Source organism: Salvelinus sp. IW2-2015, linkage group LG34 (assembly GCF_002910315.2).
Source record: "Salvelinus sp. IW2-2015 linkage group LG34, ASM291031v2, whole genome shotgun sequence".
In the NCBI taxonomy this organism is placed as follows: domain Eukaryota; kingdom Metazoa; phylum Chordata; class Actinopteri; order Salmoniformes; family Salmonidae; genus Salvelinus; species Salvelinus sp. IW2-2015.
Genome location: NC_036873.1, coordinates 3,488,629 through 3,507,467, shown reverse-complemented (window position 1 = coordinate 3,507,467; position 18,839 = coordinate 3,488,629). Strand labels below are relative to the sequence as shown.

The window sequence follows — 18,839 nt, the reverse complement described above, 5'->3', positions numbered from 1 at the left end:
AAAAATGAATCATGAGTCAGTAAAAAGAGTTGTTCAAAAAGAATGAACCGTTCACCGTATTAGAGATGGAGGAAGAAAGATGGCGGAAACCAATGTATTGTTTGAAACTGTGGGGGAAGAGAGCATGGAGAGGGATAATGAATGGGTTACAGTGGAGAAAAAGAAAGGAACGAGAAGTAAAGTTGAGGTGGAAAATTGGAAACTCCTAGACTCATTTTTAGTCGGTGAGTGTTTTGGACCAATGGAACCTGGGAGATCCTTTTGAAATCTCGATAAATGTAATGTTTGCATTGGGTGAAGTAGCGTCAGTGAGGGTCACAAGAAGTGGACTTATTTAGATGTTTTGTGTGTCCGCGGAGCAGAAGCAGCACAATTTGGGCCTCAAGAAGATATGAGTGGAATGTTTTGTGTATGTATCTTCAAAGCAGAGGGCCTATCAAGGGGGTTATCTCTGGGGTGGCGCAAAGTATGTGCAGATGTAATACCCGAGGAAGTCGGTGGAGTGGTTGGTGCACTTTGACTGAACCGTATGGTAGAATGAGTGAAGAAATTAATTTCATCCACACTTTTGTTCTTTGATGAAGTGTCCCTCCCTTATGTAAAGGTTAACTATATGAGATACCCTGTAAAAGCCTAAATGCACAAACCCCGTCAGTGCCATGAATGCAAAAGGGAAGAGTATTGAATGCCAGCGGAGGTTAGACGCTGCAATTGTGGTGGCGAACATGGCCTGAATTCCAGGATTGCCCTATTAAGAGTGAAGGAGACAGGTGGCAAGAGTAAGGTCTGTCCAGTGTGTGTCCTACCTGGAGGTGGTGAGAAGAGTCGAAGGAGCAATATTAGTAGAGCCTACACCAGTGAATGTTCCCCGGCAACCGAGGTATCCTGATATATTGCATGTTAAAAAGGCGGACTTTGTAGCATTTATTGCAATGGTCTTAAACTGCACAGCACAAATCCTGTCAAACAGTGCTTGACTTGGACAGAAATGTGCCTAAACTCATTTTGGGTGCCGGAATTGTTTATATTTAGGTGCATGAGCTCCACAATACTTATGAACTAATATTATATAAGGTGCAGGAGCTCTTGCAGTAGAGAAACTGAGCCGCCAGTGCTCAGCTACGGAAAGCATATGGATATACTGACAAGATACATGTCTCTCCGCCCTAACAATGGGAGTCGTTGTTCAAAGTGGCATGGCGGGCTGTCAAGCTCCCGTCTATCCTTTTTGTATTTGCGGATACATCATTATTGTAATACTTTTTTGAATATTCGATGAGGGTTGTTGACGTCAACCGCCTGTATTATATGGAGAGAGATGCTATTGGGCCTCTGTCAAAGGATGGTCCCTCCTCACATCCTCCTGAGCCTGTGAATATCTGTGTGGCGATGTGACTTGAAATGGAATGTTTTTTTTTGTGGATGATGTCGTTTCCCCCCCCCTTAACTACAATGGATTTATGTTATACTTGCATAGTTTACCACCCGTACAGTAAGAAGCGGCATGCACCTCTAACGATTGTTTGCGGACAGCCATAATACCATAGAAGAAGAACGAAACGTTCGCGAACTGCGCGTCACTGTGAACGGAAGTGAACAGTGACTAAGAACAATTTCCACGTTATCGTTTTTATTGTTGTTATTTAGACGCTTATTAACACACTGGATCTCAAAATATGAATAATTTAACTGCACAACATCACATACTTACCTCAGATATTCTTTAATTCGTGTTGGAGACAGGACTTGGTTGATAGTTATCTAATAGGTAACGCTATCTAGCTGTTAGCTAACAATGGCTAACTGTATGGTTTTTCACACTCAAATAGCCTCCATCATGGAGGTGTTAGCGAATGCAGCAGTGACAGAGATCTGTAAACTCGTAGACGACGACTATGCAGTGCTTCGTTTGGAAATTTCGCAAAGCCAGAAAGAAAACAGGGGATTGCGGAGGAAACTACAACTATTGGAACTAAAGGTGGCACGGGACCGCGCAGATAGGACAATTAGAGAGCGCGTCCTCGCCAGTCGTCCCAATAGTGTCAAGATACTTGACAGATACAGAGGAATGGCAAGAGGTACATTTTGCAGAGAGCAGAGGCTGCGGGGCTCCCCTCTGCGCATGTGTTTAAATGTGTTACCCAGAATTGGGTCTTGTTCAGTTTTTGGATAGTATGCCATACTTCCCCTAATTACTTGGCTATCTTGTAAAAACATTTATTTTACCAGGCAGGTCAACATTATTATTTCACAAAGACACTAATTTTCTAACCAGATCCTTGATTTACTGACTTTCCTATTGTCATACTCAATTAAAATAATGTGATGCATATCAATTAATCAATAAATAAATAGTATATCAAGAAGTGATGAGAAGTGTTACCTTCCATCCTTGCCAATTGTAGACAGTGTCAATAGTGTACAATATAGCCTTGCGCATTGACAGTAACTAATTTAACCACCACTTTTCCCCCAATCACTCTCAGGTGAAGGACATCTCACTGGAGGCCACAGGAGCTTTGTGAAGCCAGCGGGACACAATACATGGAGAGATGACCAACCAATCACTGTTGATGAGGGGATTGGAACCTCAACACAGCACGTTATTGTGATAGAGGTTAGTGTCATAACGTAACATTATCAACAGTAGATCAAATGTGGCCTGTTTTATTTTTAGAAAGGATTCCCTCAGCTATTAATTTGCTTACATGTACATCTTCATTTATCTGCCACAGGGGAGCTTGTGAGACTTCAGCTACGACATTATCTAATTCATCTCATGTACCGGTAATAACCTCCTCTCTTCTTATGTCAGTCTGGAGATGCAGAGGCTGCAGGTCCTGGGGTCAAGCAGGAAAGGACTGAAGGAAAGGACCCAAGACACAACAGAGACATCCAGACTGGAACAGCGGCTGGAGTGGCGCCCCCTGTAGCCACGGAGGACCTCCCCGCCGCCGCGCCCCAGGCCAGGCCCCGACGCAGCATCACGGAGGTCAGTGGAATGCTAAATGCCGTCCTCAAGTCAGAGAGACACAGAGACTTTAACTGTAACACACAGGCTCTTACACACAGGATCTGACCACAGATCAGAACCAGAAAGACTGGGTCTGTTGCCACTGGGCTGCCCCACTGCTAGAGGTCTTCACAGGTCCCCAAAAATGTACCTGTTCCAAAATGGAACTGGGGCATTACCACCCTGCCGCGATGTGCAAAAATAAATTTAAAAAATATGGAGACCCGTTTTGAACGGACCTAGACCCGTTACGTATAGACTTGGTCATATCCAGACCCCTTTTGTTTTAAGCTACTTTATTAACCGGAGCTGATAAAGCAGGAGAGGAGGGATGAGCGAGGTGCCACTCTAGCAGGTGGGGGAGGGTCCGTACTGTGAGCGAGTGACAAGTGGAGGAAGAGATGAGACAGCAACCAACCAACCAAGCCAACTCGCGCTATAGTAGACTAATAGCTGCCATAGCTAGGTTATTTATCATTAAATATGATTATGTAGTATCTGTCATGACTGCATCAAACTGGAAGAAGCTAGTTAGCGAGCTAGGCTAATTGAGGCGGCAGTGCGTGCTTTCTCATCCTACAGGTACAAATAACAACTCCATTCAGAATTTTAAGTAGCAGCCTACCTGTTGGCTCTTGGTCGTTGTAGCCTATCCTTGTCCTTTAACATTTAGTTCCGTTATTTTAATTCCATCTTCCATTGATTAGATATCTCCTAACTTTTGTCACACGTAGCGAGGCCCTACGACTGTAGCCTACATCCGCCTTGATGACTTATGATTGGCCAACAACAACCAGCTACACGCCCCACTCATGAAAAGCAAGAGCAGCATCATAAATGATCACATTTTTCTCTCTCTACTGCAGCAGTCGTGTTCAGATCTGCAAGGCCCATTCTGGATAAGTCAGTTAAAATTACATATACCCAAGACCCGTGACATTATTTAGAATTCTTGATCCGAACCTGCTTGGGTCCCGGGTAAAGGTGGATACGTGAAGACCTCTACCTACTGCTCACGGCTCAAGAGTATTTACCGGTATTTCACCAGAGCCAGAGGACAGTTCAAGGTGACATGTTAGATACTGGTGGTCAGGGCTTAAAATGAACACCCGTCACCTGCCAAATGCGGGTAGATTTTGGCATTGGTGGGTAAGATGTCTATTTCACCAGCCACGTTGGTGGGTGGTCAGGGCTCCACAGTGCGAGCTTTTCACTCGCATTTGTGAATATAAATAGTGAAGTATGATCACATTTATAGTAAAATAAATGCTGCAGTAGTTGTTTTCAAAGTATTTCTGACGCTTTGTTTCATAACTGGTAAATTAATAAAATCAAATTTATTTATATAGCTCTTCTTACATCAGCTGATATCTCAAAGTGCTGTACAGGAACCCAGCCTAAAACCCCAAACAGCAAGCAATGCAGGTGTAGAAGCACGGTGGCTAGGAAAAACTCCCTAGAAAGGCCAAAACCTAGGAACCAGGCTATGAGGGGTGGCCAGTCCTCTTCTGGCTGTGCCGGGTGGAGATTATAACACAACATGGCCAAGATGTTCAAATGTTCATAAATTAACAGCATGTTCACGTCCGGTGAACAGGTCAGGGTTCCATAGCCGCAGGCAGAACAGTTGACACTAGAGCAGCAGCACAGCCAGGTGGACTGGGGACAGCAAGGAGTCATCATGCCAGGTAGTCCTGAGGCATGGTCCTAGGGCTCAGGTCCTCCTCCGAGAGAAAGATAGAATTAGAGAGAGCATACTTAAATTCACACAGGACACCGGATAAGACAGAAGTACTCCAGATATAACAAACTGACCGTAGCCCCCGACACAAACTACTGCAGCATAAATACTGGAGGCTGAGACAGGAGGGGTCAGGAGACACTGTGGCCCCATCCGACGATACCCCCTGACAGGGCCAAACAGGAAGGATATAACCCCACCCACTTTGCCAAAGCACAGCCCCCACACCACTAGAGGGATATCTTCAACCACCAACTTACCATCCTGAGACAAGGCCGAGTATAGCCCACAAAGATCTCCGCCACGACACAACCCAAGGGGGGGCGCCAACCCAGACAGGAAGATCACATCAGTGACTCAACCCACTCAAGTGACGCACCCCTCCTAGGGACGGCATGAAAGAGCCCCAGTGGGCCAGACTACACTCAATCATATGACCCACTGAAGAGATAAGTCTTCAGTAAAGACTTAAAGGTTGAGACCGAGTCTGCGTCTCTCACATTGGTAGGCAGACCATTCCATAAAAATGGAGCTCTATAGGAGAAAGCCCTGCCTCCAACTGTTTGCTTAGAAATTAAAGGGACAATTAGGAGGCCTGCGTCTTGTGACCGTAGCGTACGTGTAGGTATGTACGGCAGGACCAAATCGGAAAGATAGGTAGGAGCAAGCCCATGTAATGCTTTGTAGGTTAGCAGTAAAACCTTGAAATCAGCCCTTGCTTTAACAGGAAGCCAGGCTAGCACTGGAGTAATATGATCAAATCTGTTGGTTCTAGTCAGGATTCTAGCAGCCGGATTTAGCACTAACTGAAGTTTATTTAGTGCTTTATCCGGGTAGCCGGAAAGTAGAGCATTGCAGTAATCTAACCTAGAAGTAACAAGAGCATGGATACATTTTTCTGCATCATTTTTGGACAGAAAGTTTCTGATTTTTGCGATGTTACGTAGATGGAAAAAAGCTGTCCTTGAAACAGTCTTGATATGTTCGTCAAAAGAGAGATCAGGGTCCAGAGTAACGCGAGGTCCTTCAGTTTTATTTGAGACGACTGTACAACCATCAAGATTAATTGTCAGATTCAACAGAAGATATCTTTGTTTCTTGCAACCTAGAACAAGCATCTCTGTTTTGTCAGAGTTTAAAAGTAAAACGTTTGCAGCCATCCACTTCCTTATGTCTGAAACACAGGCTTCTAGCAAGGGCAATTTTGGTGCTTCACCATGTTTCATTGAAATGTACAGCTGTGTGTCATCCGCATAGCAGTGAAAGTTAACATTATGTTTTCGAATGACATCCCCAAGAGGTAAAATATATAGTGAAAACAATAGTGGTCCCAAAACGGAACCTTGAGGAACACCGAAATGTACAGTTGATTTGTCAGAGGACAAACCATTCACAGAGACAAACTGATATCTTTCCGACAGATAAGATCTAAACCAGGCCAGAACTTGTCCGTGTAGACCAATTTGGGTTTCCAATCTCTCCAAAAGAATGTGGTGATCGATGGTATCAAAGTCAGCACTAAGGTCTAGGAGCACGAGGACAGATGCAGAGCCTCGGTCTGACGCCATTAAAAGGTAATTTACCACCTTCACAAGTGCAGTCTCAGTGCTATGATGGGGTCTAAAACCAGACTGAAGCATTTCGTATACATTGTTTGTCTTCAGGAAGGCAGTGCGTTGCTGCGCAACAGCTTTTTCTCAAATTTGAGAGGAATGGAAGATTCGATATAGGCCGATAGTTTTTTATATTTTCTGGGTCAAGGTTTGGCTTTTTCAAGAGAGGCTTTATTACTGCCACTTTTAGTGAGTTTGGTACACATCCGGTGGATAGAGAGCCGTTTATTATGTTCAACATAGGAGGGCCGAGCACAGGAAGCAGCTCTTTCAGTAGTTTAGTTGGAATAGGGTCCAGTATGCAGCTTGAAGGTTGAGGCCATGATTATTTTCATCATTGTGTCAAGAGATATAGTACTAAAATACTTTGTTGTGCAGACTCAGGACAACTGAGCTTTGGAGGAATACGCAGATTTAAAGAGGAGCCCGTAATTTGCTTTCTAATGATCATGATCTTTTCCTCAAAGAAGTTCATGAATTTATTACTGCTGAAGTGAAAGCCATCGTCACTTGGGGAATGCTGCTTTTTAGTTAGCTTTGCAACAGTATCAAAAATAAATTTTGGATTGTTCTTATTTTCCTCAATTAGGTAAAAAAAAATAGGATGATCGAGCAGCAGTGAGGGCTCTTCGATACTGCACGGTACTGTCTTTCCAAGCTAGTCGGAAGACTTCCAGTTTGGTGTGGCGCCATTTCCGTTCCAATTTTCTGGAAGCTTGCTTCAGAGCTCGGGTATTTTCTGTATACCAGGGAGCTAGTTTCTTATGACAAATGTTTTTTGTTTTTAGGGGTGCAACTGCATCTAGGGTATTGCGCAAGGTTAAATTGAGTTCCTCAGTTAGGTGGTTAACTGATTTTTGTCCTCTGACGTCCTTGGGTAGGCAGAGGGAGTCTGGAAGGGCATCAAGGAATCTTTGTGTTGTCTGAGAATTTATAGCACAACTTTTGATGCTCCTTGGTTGGGGTCTGAGCAGATTATTTGTTGCGATTGCAAACGTAATATAATGGTGGTCCGATAGTCCAGGATTATGAGGAAAAACATTAAGATCTACAACATTTATTCCATGGGACAAAACTTGGTCCAGAGTATGACTGTGACAGGGAGTAGGTCCAGAGACATGTTGGACAAAACCCACTAAGTCGATGATGGCTCCAAAAGCCTTTTGGAGTGGGTCTGTGGACTTTTCCATGTGAATATTAAAATCACCAAAAATTTGAATATTATCTGCTATGACTACAAGGTCCGATAGGAATTCAGGGAACTCAGTGAGGAACGCTGTATATGGCCCAGGAGGCCTGTAAACAGTAGCTATAAAAAGTGATTGAGTAGGCTGCATAGATTTCATGACTAGAAGTTCAAAAGACGAAAACGTCTTTTTTTTTTGTAAATTGAAATTTGCTATCGTAAATGTTAGCAACACCTCCGCCTTTGCGGGATGCACGGGGGATATGGTCACTAGTGTAACCAGGAGGTGAGGCCTCATTTAACACAGTAAATTCATCAGGCTTAAGCCATGTTTCAGTCAGGCCAATCACATCAAGATTATGATCAGTGATTAGTTAATTGACTATAATTGCCTTTGAAGTGAGGGATCTAACATTAAGTAACCCTATTTTGAGATGTGAGGTATCACGATCTCTTTCAATAATGGCAGGAATGGAGGAGGTCTTTATCCTAGTGAGATTGCTAAGGCGAACACCGCCATGTTTAGTTTTGCCCAACCTAGGTCGAGGCACAGACACGGTCTCAATGGGGATAGCTGAGCTGACTACACTGACTGTGCTAGTGGCAGACTCCACTAAGCTGGCAGGCTGGCTAACAGCCTGCTGCCTGGCCTGCACCCTATTTCATTGTGGAGCTAGAGGAGTTAGAGCCCTGTCTATGTTGGTAGATAATGAGAGCACCCCTCCAGCTAGGATGGAGTCCGTCACTCCTCAGCAGGCCAGGCTTGGTCCTGTTTGTGGGTGAGTCCCAGAAAGAGGGCCAATTATCGAAAATATACAATTTTTAGGAGGGGCAGAAAACAGTTTTCAACCAGCGATTGAGCTGTGAGACTCTGCTGTAGAGCTCAGCACTCCCCCTAACTGGGAGGGGGCCAGAGACAATTACTCGATGCTGACACATCTTTCTAGCTGATTTACACGCTGAAGCTATGTTGCGCTAGGTGACCTCTGACTGTTTCATCCTAACATCGTTGGTGCTGACGTGGATAACAATATCTCTATACTCTCTACACTCGCCAGTTTTAGCTTCAGCCAGCACCATCTTCAGATTAGCCTTAACGTCGGTAGCCCTGCCCCCTGGTAAACAGTGTATGATCGCTGGATGATTCGTTTTAAGTCTAATACTGCGGGTAATGGAGTCGCCAATGACTAGGGTTTTCAATTTGTCAGAGCTAATGGTGGGAAGCTTCGGCGTCTCAGTCCCCGTAACGGGAGGAGTAGAGACAAGAGAAGGCTCGGCCTCAGACTCGCTGCTTAATGGGGAAAACCGGTTGAAAGTTTCTGTCACCTGAATGAGCGACACCGGTTGACATTCATACAGCATTTCCCTCCAGAAGCCATGAGAAAGTTGTCCGGCTGCGGGGACTGTGCGAGGGGATTTATACTACTATCTGTACTTACTGGTGGCACAGACGCTGTTTCATCCTTTCCTACACTGAAATTACCCTTGCCTAACGATTGCGTCTGAAAGCCTCGTTCTCCTGTATATTATGAGTACAGCGACTGCAATTAGAAGGCATCAGGTTAATGTTACTACTTAGCTTCGGATGGTGGAGGTCCTGACAAACCATGTCCAGATAAAGCGTCCGGAGTGAAAAAGTTGAAGTTGTGAGGGAAAAACAAAAAATATAAACGGTAATTAAAAAGTAAAAACCGTAAAGTTGTCAGGTAGCAAAGTAAGTTTGGCAACAAAACGCACAGCAACAGGTAAACAGTTGTGAATGGCACAAAGTCAAGGAACTACGAATCCTATATAGCCTATTCCACCTCGCGCTGCAACACTGCCTGGCTGGAGGCTGTGCGCACGTGGAGAGCTGAGTGAAATATACCTTTTTTAGAAGCGCTGCGCACTGGCATAAAAGTTTGTTTAATTTACTTCAAACGAAAGTCTACTGAAGTGAGACTTTGTCCTTGTGTTTCTTGGCTATTTACACTGTTTTGTTCACAAGCTATGTTGTTTTTCTATGTTTGAGTTTCAACTGCTAGAGAAGAGAAGACAACACTTCTACTAGTCAGTCTCAATCTCAAAGGCGCTACCACGGTAACCTCCCGCCCTCAAAGGGGAAGGTGAAAATGTCTCATCTGTGATATTTTGGTTTAGACTCAGGTCACATAAAATTGTATTATTCAATGTACCACATTACGTACTTCTTACTAGTAATACATACAACATTTTAGAAACATTACAAAGCATCTGTTTTTTTGTTGGTGTAACTTTAGTGGCAAAAAAATATTTTGGCTGGTAAAAAATCTGTGGCTGGTGGACCAACATGTTTATTCCCTGCTGGAGGTGATGATCTGTCTTGTTCTTACGCTACAGAGATGGACCCTGGCAACATATACTTGGGTTTAGAGACAGACTGATCTGTCTAGAGAGGACTGCAACCAGTACAGTAGTAGTGGATACTCTGAAGGGTGCATAGATAAGAAAGGGGAGGTTGTAGTCGTAGATGAGGTGACTGTGAAAGTGGAGGGCGACGCTCCTCTCAAATGGAATGCTGATAGTCACCTAGGAGACCGACACTCACAGGGCAGAGATTTCTTAGATTACAGGGGAAGCTTAGAGACAAATCTAAACGTCCCGACCCACTCCCCTTTACACTCGTAATGGAATCGGGACCCAGTTTCCACGTCGATTGCACCTTCCGATTCACACAGCTGCGTCCTTTTCGATCAGTTATGGAACTCAAAGGGCCAAGGCGCGGGGAGGGGGTGCAACAGTAAAGAGAAGCGGTTCCTCTGCATGTTCTGTAACAAAGGCTTCAGCTGCCCCCAGAAGGTGGAGATCCACCAGAGGGTACACACAGGAGAGAAATCCTTCAGCTGTACCCAGTGTCACATGCACTTTGTCCAGTTTGGTGGCCTGAAGAGGCACCGTAGGGTCCACACGGGAGAAAGCCTGTAAGCCTTTACACACTGCGGGAAGAGTTTCTCAGAGAAGAGCTACCTCGGGATACACCAGCAACAAAAAACATTCCACTCTACAGTGGCTTGTGAAAGTATTCACCCCCCTTGGCATTTTTCCTATTTTGGTGTCTTACAATCTGGAATTAAATTCGATTTTTGGGGGGTTTGTATCCTGTGATTTACACAACATGCCTACCACTTTGAAGATGCAAAAACAAAAATGTGAAAAAACAACAACAAATAAGACAAAAAAAACAGAACTTCAGCGTGCATAACTTTTCACCCCCCAAAGTCAATACTTTGTAGAGCCACCTTTTGCAGCAATTACAGCTGCAAGTTTCTTGGGGTATGTCTCTATAAGCTTGGCACATCTAACCACTGGAACTTTTGCCACTGGGACTTTTGTTCCTTCAAGTTGGATGGGTTCCGCTGGTGTACAGCAATCTTTAAGTCATACCACAGATTCTCAATTGAATTGAGGTCTGGGCTTTGACTAGGCCATTTAAATGTTTCCCTTAAACCACTCGAGTGTTGCTTTAGCAGTATACTTAGGGTCATTGTCCTGCTGGAAGGTGAACCTCCGTCCCAGTCTCAAATCTCTGGAAGACTGAAACAGGTTTCCCTCAAGAATTTCCCTGTATTTAGTGCCATCCATCATTCCTTCAATTCTGACCAGTTTCCCAGTCCCTGCTGATGAAAAACAACCCCACAGCATGATGCTGCCACCACCATGCTTCACTGTGGGGATTGGGTTCACAGGGTGATGAGAGGTGTTGGGTTTGTGCCAGACATAGGGTTTTCCTTGATGGCCAAAAAGCTACATTTTAGTCTCATCTGACCAGAGTACCTTCTTCTATATGTTTTGGGAGTCTCCCAGATGCCTTTAGGCGAACACCAAACATGTTTGCTTATTTTCTTCTTTAAGCAATGTTTTTTTTCTGGCCACTCTCCCGTTAAGCACAGCTCTGTGGAATGTACTGCTTAAAGTGGTCCTATGGACAGATACTCCAATCTCCGCTGTGGAGCTTTGCAGCTCCTTCAGGGTTATCTTTGGTCTCTTTGTTGCCTCCCTGATTAATGCCCTCATTGCCTGGTCCGTGAGTTTTGGTGGGCGGCCCTCTCTTAGCAGGTTTTTTGTGGTTCCATATTCTTTCCATTTTTGAATAATGGATTTAACGGTGCTCCGTGGGATGTCCAAAGTTTCAGATATTTTTTCATAACCCAACCCTGATAGGTACTTCTCCACAACTTTGTCCCTGACCTGTTTGGAGAGCTCCTTGGTCTTCGTGGTGCCGCTTGCTTGGTGGTACCCCTTGCTTAGTGGTGTTGCAGACTCTGGGGCCTTTCAGAACAGGTGTATATATACTGAGATCATGTGACAGATCATGTGACACTTAGATTGCACACAGGTGGACTTTATTTAACTAATTATGTGACTTCTGAAGGTAATTGGTTGCACCAGATCTTATTTAGGGGCTTCATAGCAAAGGGGGTATATATGCACGCATCACTTTTCCGTTTGTTATTCTTTAGAATTTTTTTAAAGAAGTTGTTTTTTTCACTTCACCAATTTGGGCTATTTTGTGTATGTCCATTACATGAAATCCAAATAAAAATCAATTTAAATTGCAGGTTGTAATGCAACAAAATAGGAAAAACGCCAAGAGGGATGAATACTTTGCAAGGCACTGTATAACATAAAAAGTAACCATTCCACTCGATAGCTTCTGACGTATCGATCAAATCCTGCATTAAAGACAAAGATCCACAAGGGCAACAGATTTCAGTGTTGAATATTCCTGAGTAGAATATTGCATCCAGACATTGTGTGATATATAAGGCATATATAAGCCTAAAAAGTCTGTTACATATTATGTTTGTACTGTGTAGGATATATGATGTTCACAAATGCCTATTTCATTACTTCCATTCAATTACCAAATTTTTTCCCCCAAGACCCTTTAATGAGATAATGTATACAGATCATCAAGTTCATGGAGATTTATATTTGAGACGTGTATGTGTGGTTTTCATATGGTGTATTTAAAACTTGTTTGTTTCATAAATACTAAATGGGATTTTTCATTCGAAGACTTTTGAGGCTCTCTTTAGTATACATCATATCTGATCTCACCCTGACTTTTGACTTGTTTTTACCCACATCATATTAATGTCCACCATGATGGGTTTAACAACAATTAAGTAATTCTGTTACTACAGTATAGGACATAGTGGGGATGGGTAAACACTCCATGTTGAAAGTGTGTTTCTTATCTGTGTGTATGTACCTGAGGTGTATGTCTATGTAATCTGTATCGTCTGTGTTTTCAAGGAGGAAGAGGGTCCAGAGGTGCTACTGGTGAAGGAGGAGGGGTACGAAGAGGGTTTGGGGAACACTGAGGAGGAAAACCAGACTACACCTCCTCCTGAACCCACAGAGGAACCAGCTGAGCAGCACAGGACCACACACAGTCTCACTGAGGTGAGTCCACTGAACTACTGTCTGAATGGTATTAGGTCAGGGTCTTACCCACAAAGCCTCTCAGAGTATGCGTGCTGATTTTGGATCAGTTTTTCCTTTTAGATCATGTGAAAAAGACTATATAGACAGCACTTTTACTCTGAGACCCTTTGTAAATACGGGCCCAGGTCTTGATACATTTTATCTTAAGTGTGGGACATTGCCCTTGAATTATCAAACCCTTAAAGAGTGTCAAGTAATCAAATCAACTAACACGTCTACATAGTATCACATCAACTAACATGTTTGCATAGTATTCATAGCAATCCTTCATTGCCCAATCAGAAGATGATCCATAGCAGGGTGCTCATATCAGATTTCTTGATCCAACATCCTCTCACTCTGTATCTCTTACAGTCAGTAGACATGGAGGATGGGAAGCCTGATCTGCTGCTGGTCAAAGAGGAGACAATAGAAGATGAACCAGAGAGCATTGATCTGCTGAGTGGACTAAAGATGGGGGAGCAAGGTAAGGGAGAAATACATATAGCCTACATACAGGATGTCTTGCTCCCAGACAGACTAAACAACTTCTTTGCTCGCTTTGAGGACAATACAGTGCCACTGACACGGCCCGCTACCAAAACCTGTGGACTCTCCCTCACTGCAGCCGAGGTGAGTAAAACATTTAAACGTGTTAACCCTCGCAAGGCTGCAGGCCCAGACGGCATCCCCAGCCGCGTCCTCAGAGCATGCGCAGACCAGCTGGCTGGTGTGTTTACGGACATATTCAATCAATCCTTATCCCAGTCTGCTGTACCCACATGCTTCAAGAGGGCCACTATTGTTCCTGTTCCCAAGAAAGCAAAGGTAACTGAGCTAAATGACTACCGCCCCGTAGCACTCACTTCCGTCATTATGAAGTGCTTTGAGAGACTAGTCAAGGACCATATCACCTCCACCCTACCTGACACCCTAGACCCACTCCCAATTTGCTTACTGCCCCAAAAGGTCCACAGACGACGCAATCGCAACCACACACTGCCCTAAACCATCTGGACAAGAGGAATACCTATGTGCGAATGCTGTTCATCGACTACAGCTCAGCATTTAACACCATAGTACCCTCCAAACTCGTCATCAAGCTCGAGACCCTGGGTCTCGATACCGCCCTGTGCAACTGGGTACTGGACTTCCTGACGGACCGCCCCCAGGTGGTGAGGATAGGTAACAACATCTCCACCCCGCTGATCCTCAACACTGGGGCCCCACAAGGGTGCGTTCTGAGCCCTCTCCTGTACTCCCTGTTCACCCACGACTACGTGGCCATGCACGCCTCCAACTCAATCATCAAGTTTGCAGACGACACTACAGTGGTAGGCTTGATTACCAACAACGACGAGACGGCCTACAGGGAGGAGGTGAGGGCCCTCGGAGTGTGGTGTCAGGAAAATAACCTCACACTCAACCTCAACAAAATAAAGGAGATGATCGTGGACTTCAGGAAACAGCAGAGGGARCASCCCCCTATCCACATCGAYGGGACAGTAGTGGAGARGGTRGWAAKTTTTAAGTTCMTCGGCGTACACATCACGGACAAACTGAATTGGTCCACCCACACAGACAGCGTGGTGAAGAAGGCGCAGCAGCGCCTCTTCAACCTCAGGAGGCTGAAGAAATTCAGCTTGTCACCAAAAGCACTCACAAACTTTTACAGATGCACAATCGAGAGCATCCTGTCGGGCTGTATCCCCGCCTGGTACGGCAACTGCTCCGCCCACAACCGTAAGGTTCTCCAGAGGGTAGTGAGGTCTGCACAACGCATCACCGGGGGCAAACTACCTGCCCTCCAGAACACCTACACCACCCGATGTCACAGGAAGGCCATAAAGATCATCAAGGACAACAACCACCCGAGCCACTGCCTGTTCACCCCACTATCATCCAGAAGGGTAGGTCAGTACAGGTGCATTAAAGCAGGGACCGAGAGACTGAAAAACAGCTTCTATCTCAAGGCCACCAGACTGTTAAACAGCCACCACTAACATTGAGTGGCTGCTGCCAACATACTGACTCAAATCTCTGGCCACTTTAATAATGGAAAAATGTATGTAAAAAATGTTTCACTAGCCACTTTAAACAATGCCACTTAATATAATGTTTACATACCCTACATTACTCATCTCATATGTATATACTGTACTCTATACCATCTACTGCACCTTGCCTATGCCGTTCTGTACCATCACTCATTCATATATTTTTCATCCCTTTACACTTGTGTGTATAAGGTAGTTGTTGTGAAATATTTAGGTTAGATTACTCGTTGGTTATTACTGCATTGTCGGAACTAGAAGCACAAGCATTTCGCTACACTCGCATTAACATCTGCTAACCATGTGTATGTGACAAATACAATTTGATTTGATCTTCAATGGGAATAGCGATGCACCTGGCTATTATTATTTATTTATTTTCTTAATTCATAAAATTAAAACAATACAATTTATGTTTACATACTAAATACACAATGTATGAACTTGACCAGGTAATTGACTCCAAAAAACTCCATATGTAGAGTTCTCTGCCATGTTTGTAAAGTCTATTTTGTAACCTCTTCCTGCAGGTGGTTGGCTGGAGGCAAATAGAGGAGACTGGGAAGCCATCTTGGATTCCCAGACCCAGACGGGTGCAGCCAAGGGCCCAGGGGACAACGTCATTGAGCAGGCCAGGACCAAAGGCGACATAGTGGAGGTCAGTGGATGGGACAGCGTCTTCAACTCTGGGCTGGGGAACAACATTGTTTACCACAACCAGAAACAGACAATCGAACACAAACCAACAACCGAACTTAGTCTCCATGACAACAGACTTGCTGAGACCAGGGCGAGGCGTAGATTTGGTCTGCGGGGACGGACAGATTTCCAAATGCGGCGGAAGAGAACTGACACAGATTCGACTAGCGATGCTCCGTCCTGCTCCTATAGTTGTGATTCAGAGAGACTGATGACGCCTCAGGTTAACCCCCTAACAGGTGCTGCCTTCAGCTTGCCTTCTATAGGATCTATCAACTGGAACATGGACCCTGTGACAACACAGACACTCCCTGACCTTCGTCCTCCTCACACTCTCCTAATGTTAAATCAGACCTCAGACAATGCCAGTGCCTCAACACTAAATGGCTACACAAGCCCTTTGACAAATGACAGTAGTAGTAATTCTATCATCAGATCTGGTGGCAAAGAGAAGCGCTTCCCGTGTTTGTTCTGTGGGAAAGCATTCAGTTTCCCCAAACAGGTGGAGATCCACCAGAGGATGCACACAGGGGAGAAACCATTCAGCTGTACCCAGTGTGATATGCGCTTCGCCCAGGCTGGTCACCTGAAGAGACACCAGAGGGTCCATACAGGGGAGAAACCCTACAGCTGTCTCCAGTGTGAGCAGAGGTTCTCCCACCAGCACCAGCTGAAGAGGCACCTGAAGGTCCACACGGGCGAGAGGCCGTTCACCTGTACTCACTGTGGGAAGAGGTTTTCAGAGAAGAGCTACCTCAGGATACACCAACAGAAAATGCACACAACCAGTGTACAGTGACATGTAATGTTGTACTAGTTAGTTTGTAGTTAATTCTATTGGGTTTGGATGTATCGTATGATGAGGCAGAGTAGATGATATGGTGATGGTGTCTTTAAAAATGCTTCACTGATGAAGAGTGACAAACTTTGTCCCTATAGGATGATACTGGTGATACGTGTTTACTTGACATAAAGTAGTGAAGCTTTGTGTGATGTTGAACCTTTCCAAAGTATTCTACAATACATTTTTTCAAAATGAGGAAACCAGATTTACAGAAAAAGTCAAGAGGAAAGTTATTCTACTGGTCATGTATTGTTTTGTGCAATAAAAGTACTGTACTTCAAAGTTGAGTGTATGACCACTTTGTTGAAGTTAAATACAAAACTGACTCTGTGATGACTGACTTGGTTATTTTTGTATCATTGCAGGGACTGAGTTTCCCTTCTCATTCAAACCAAAACGTTATACTTAATTCTTGAGTCACAAGACAACACATATGGACATTTTTTATAATACATTTGTATCAGTGTTAGAGATGGGCTTGACTGTGGAGAACATTTTATAATGTCATGTTTTTATATGTACAGCAGAGTTGTTTATAAAAATGTATATTTGTGTTTACAGTCTGCAGTCCATGAGGACCTGCTGATATCCAGTGTTGATGGCGGGAGAGACTGGACCTCTGAAACAGCTGGTCACAAACCCTGGCCCCAGATCAGAACCCTGGATCAGGAGCCGTCGCTCTTCCTTCCCAAGTTGGAACCAGGACCCAACCAAGAGGGACAGAGACTCCACCACCACATAGAACACAACCAGTGGACAGAGGGACTGAACAACCTCAGTCCTGGTGGACATCAGAGTGACAGAGGCTCCAGTCAGGGATCCAGTCTGCAGCCCAGACCCTTCTTGTCACAGTATCAGTGCAGGGATGGAGCTGATAGAGAGAGACCATCCTGTTCCTATGATACAAACACCACATTATCCATGATTAACAGAGCAGGTCACCCTGGGCTTCAATCTTCACAGACAGTGGTGGGTGAACCCCCTGGGGGTATTCTAACAGGAAGTCTGTCTTCTTCTTCAGGGTCTCGTCAAATGCCTTGCGACTGGGTTCATGGAAGGCCTGTGCCTGGACCTGAGTCTAGCCTTCCTCAGCTACTTCAGGGTTACCCCATCAATACAGACAGGTTCAGGATGGGCGTTCACAAGACGTACCTAGCCTATAACACAGCACACAATGCCAACAACACCCAAACAATGGCTAGATTTCAAGGAAGGAGCTCAAAGACTAACCACCTGAGGGTGGTGGCTCCTTCTTCTGCCACCTGTGGTGTCATTGGGTCACAACGTGGGAGGCCGAGTGTTAAGACGGATGCAGACAAGCCATACGCCTGCCCCACGTGTGGGAAGCGCTTTACTGAGGCGAACTATGTGAAGAAGCACCAGACAGTTCACACCAAGGAGAGGCCCTTCAAGTGCAAAGTATGTTACAGGAGCTTCTCCTTCCTGAGTAGCCTTATCAGACATAGGAGTGTCCACAATGGGGAGAAATCGTAGCAGTGTGGCTTGAGATTTACACAGAGGACATCTCGGAACCATTCTGTAGCTGACATACGATGCATTCGGAAAGTATGCAGTCCCCTTGACTTTTTCCACATTTTGTTACGGTACAACATTCTAAAATGGATTAAATACATTTTCCCCTCAATCTACACACAATACCCCATAATGGCAAAGAAAAAACAGGTTTTTAGACATTTTTGCCAATGTATTAAAAATAAAAAAAACAGTACAATTTTACATAAGTATTTTCACCCTTTGCTATGAGACTCGAAATTCAGCTCGGGTGCATCCTGTTTCCATTGATCATGCTTGAGATGTTTCTACAACTTCATTGGAGTCCACCTGTAGTAAATTCAACTCATTGGACATGATTTTGAAAGGCACACACCTGTCTATATAAGGTCCTACAGTTGACAGTGCATGTCAGAGCAAAAACCAAGCCATGAGGTCGAAGGAATTGTCCGTAGAGCTCTGAGACAGGATTGTGTCGAGGCACAGATCTGGGGAATAGTACCAAAACATTTCTGCAGCATTGAAGGTCCCCGAAAACACAGTGGCCTCCATCATTCTTAAATGGGAGAAGTTTGGAATCAACAAGACTCTTCCTAGGGCCGGCCACCCGGCCAAACTGAGCAATCGAGGGAGAAGGGCCTCGGTCAGGGAGGTGACCAAGAAACCCAATGGTCACTCTGACAGATCTCCAGATTTTGTCGTTGCAGATGGGAGAACCTTCCAGAAGGA

The 18,839-nt window shown here is 44.6% G+C and overlaps 2 protein-coding genes across 2 annotated transcripts in view; both read left to right on the top strand.

Moving 5' to 3' along the window:
* Positions 1 to 18,839, top strand: part of LOC111958400 (uncharacterized) — a 345,226-nt gene that overhangs the window by 283,024 nt on the left and 43,363 nt on the right. The gene's annotated exons all lie outside the window — the stretch shown is intronic.
* Positions 1,424 to 16,928, top strand: LOC111958442 (uncharacterized). The gene is made up of 6 exons (XM_023979700.2): positions 1,424 to 2,078; positions 2,487 to 2,617; positions 2,816 to 2,992; positions 12,831 to 12,980; positions 13,377 to 13,488; positions 15,586 to 16,928. Exons 1-6 carry the CDS (start codon positions 1,796 to 1,798, stop codon positions 16,551 to 16,553), a joined length of 1,821 nt encoding a protein of 606 aa, XP_023835468.1. The 5' UTR covers positions 1,424 to 1,795; the 3' UTR covers positions 16,554 to 16,928.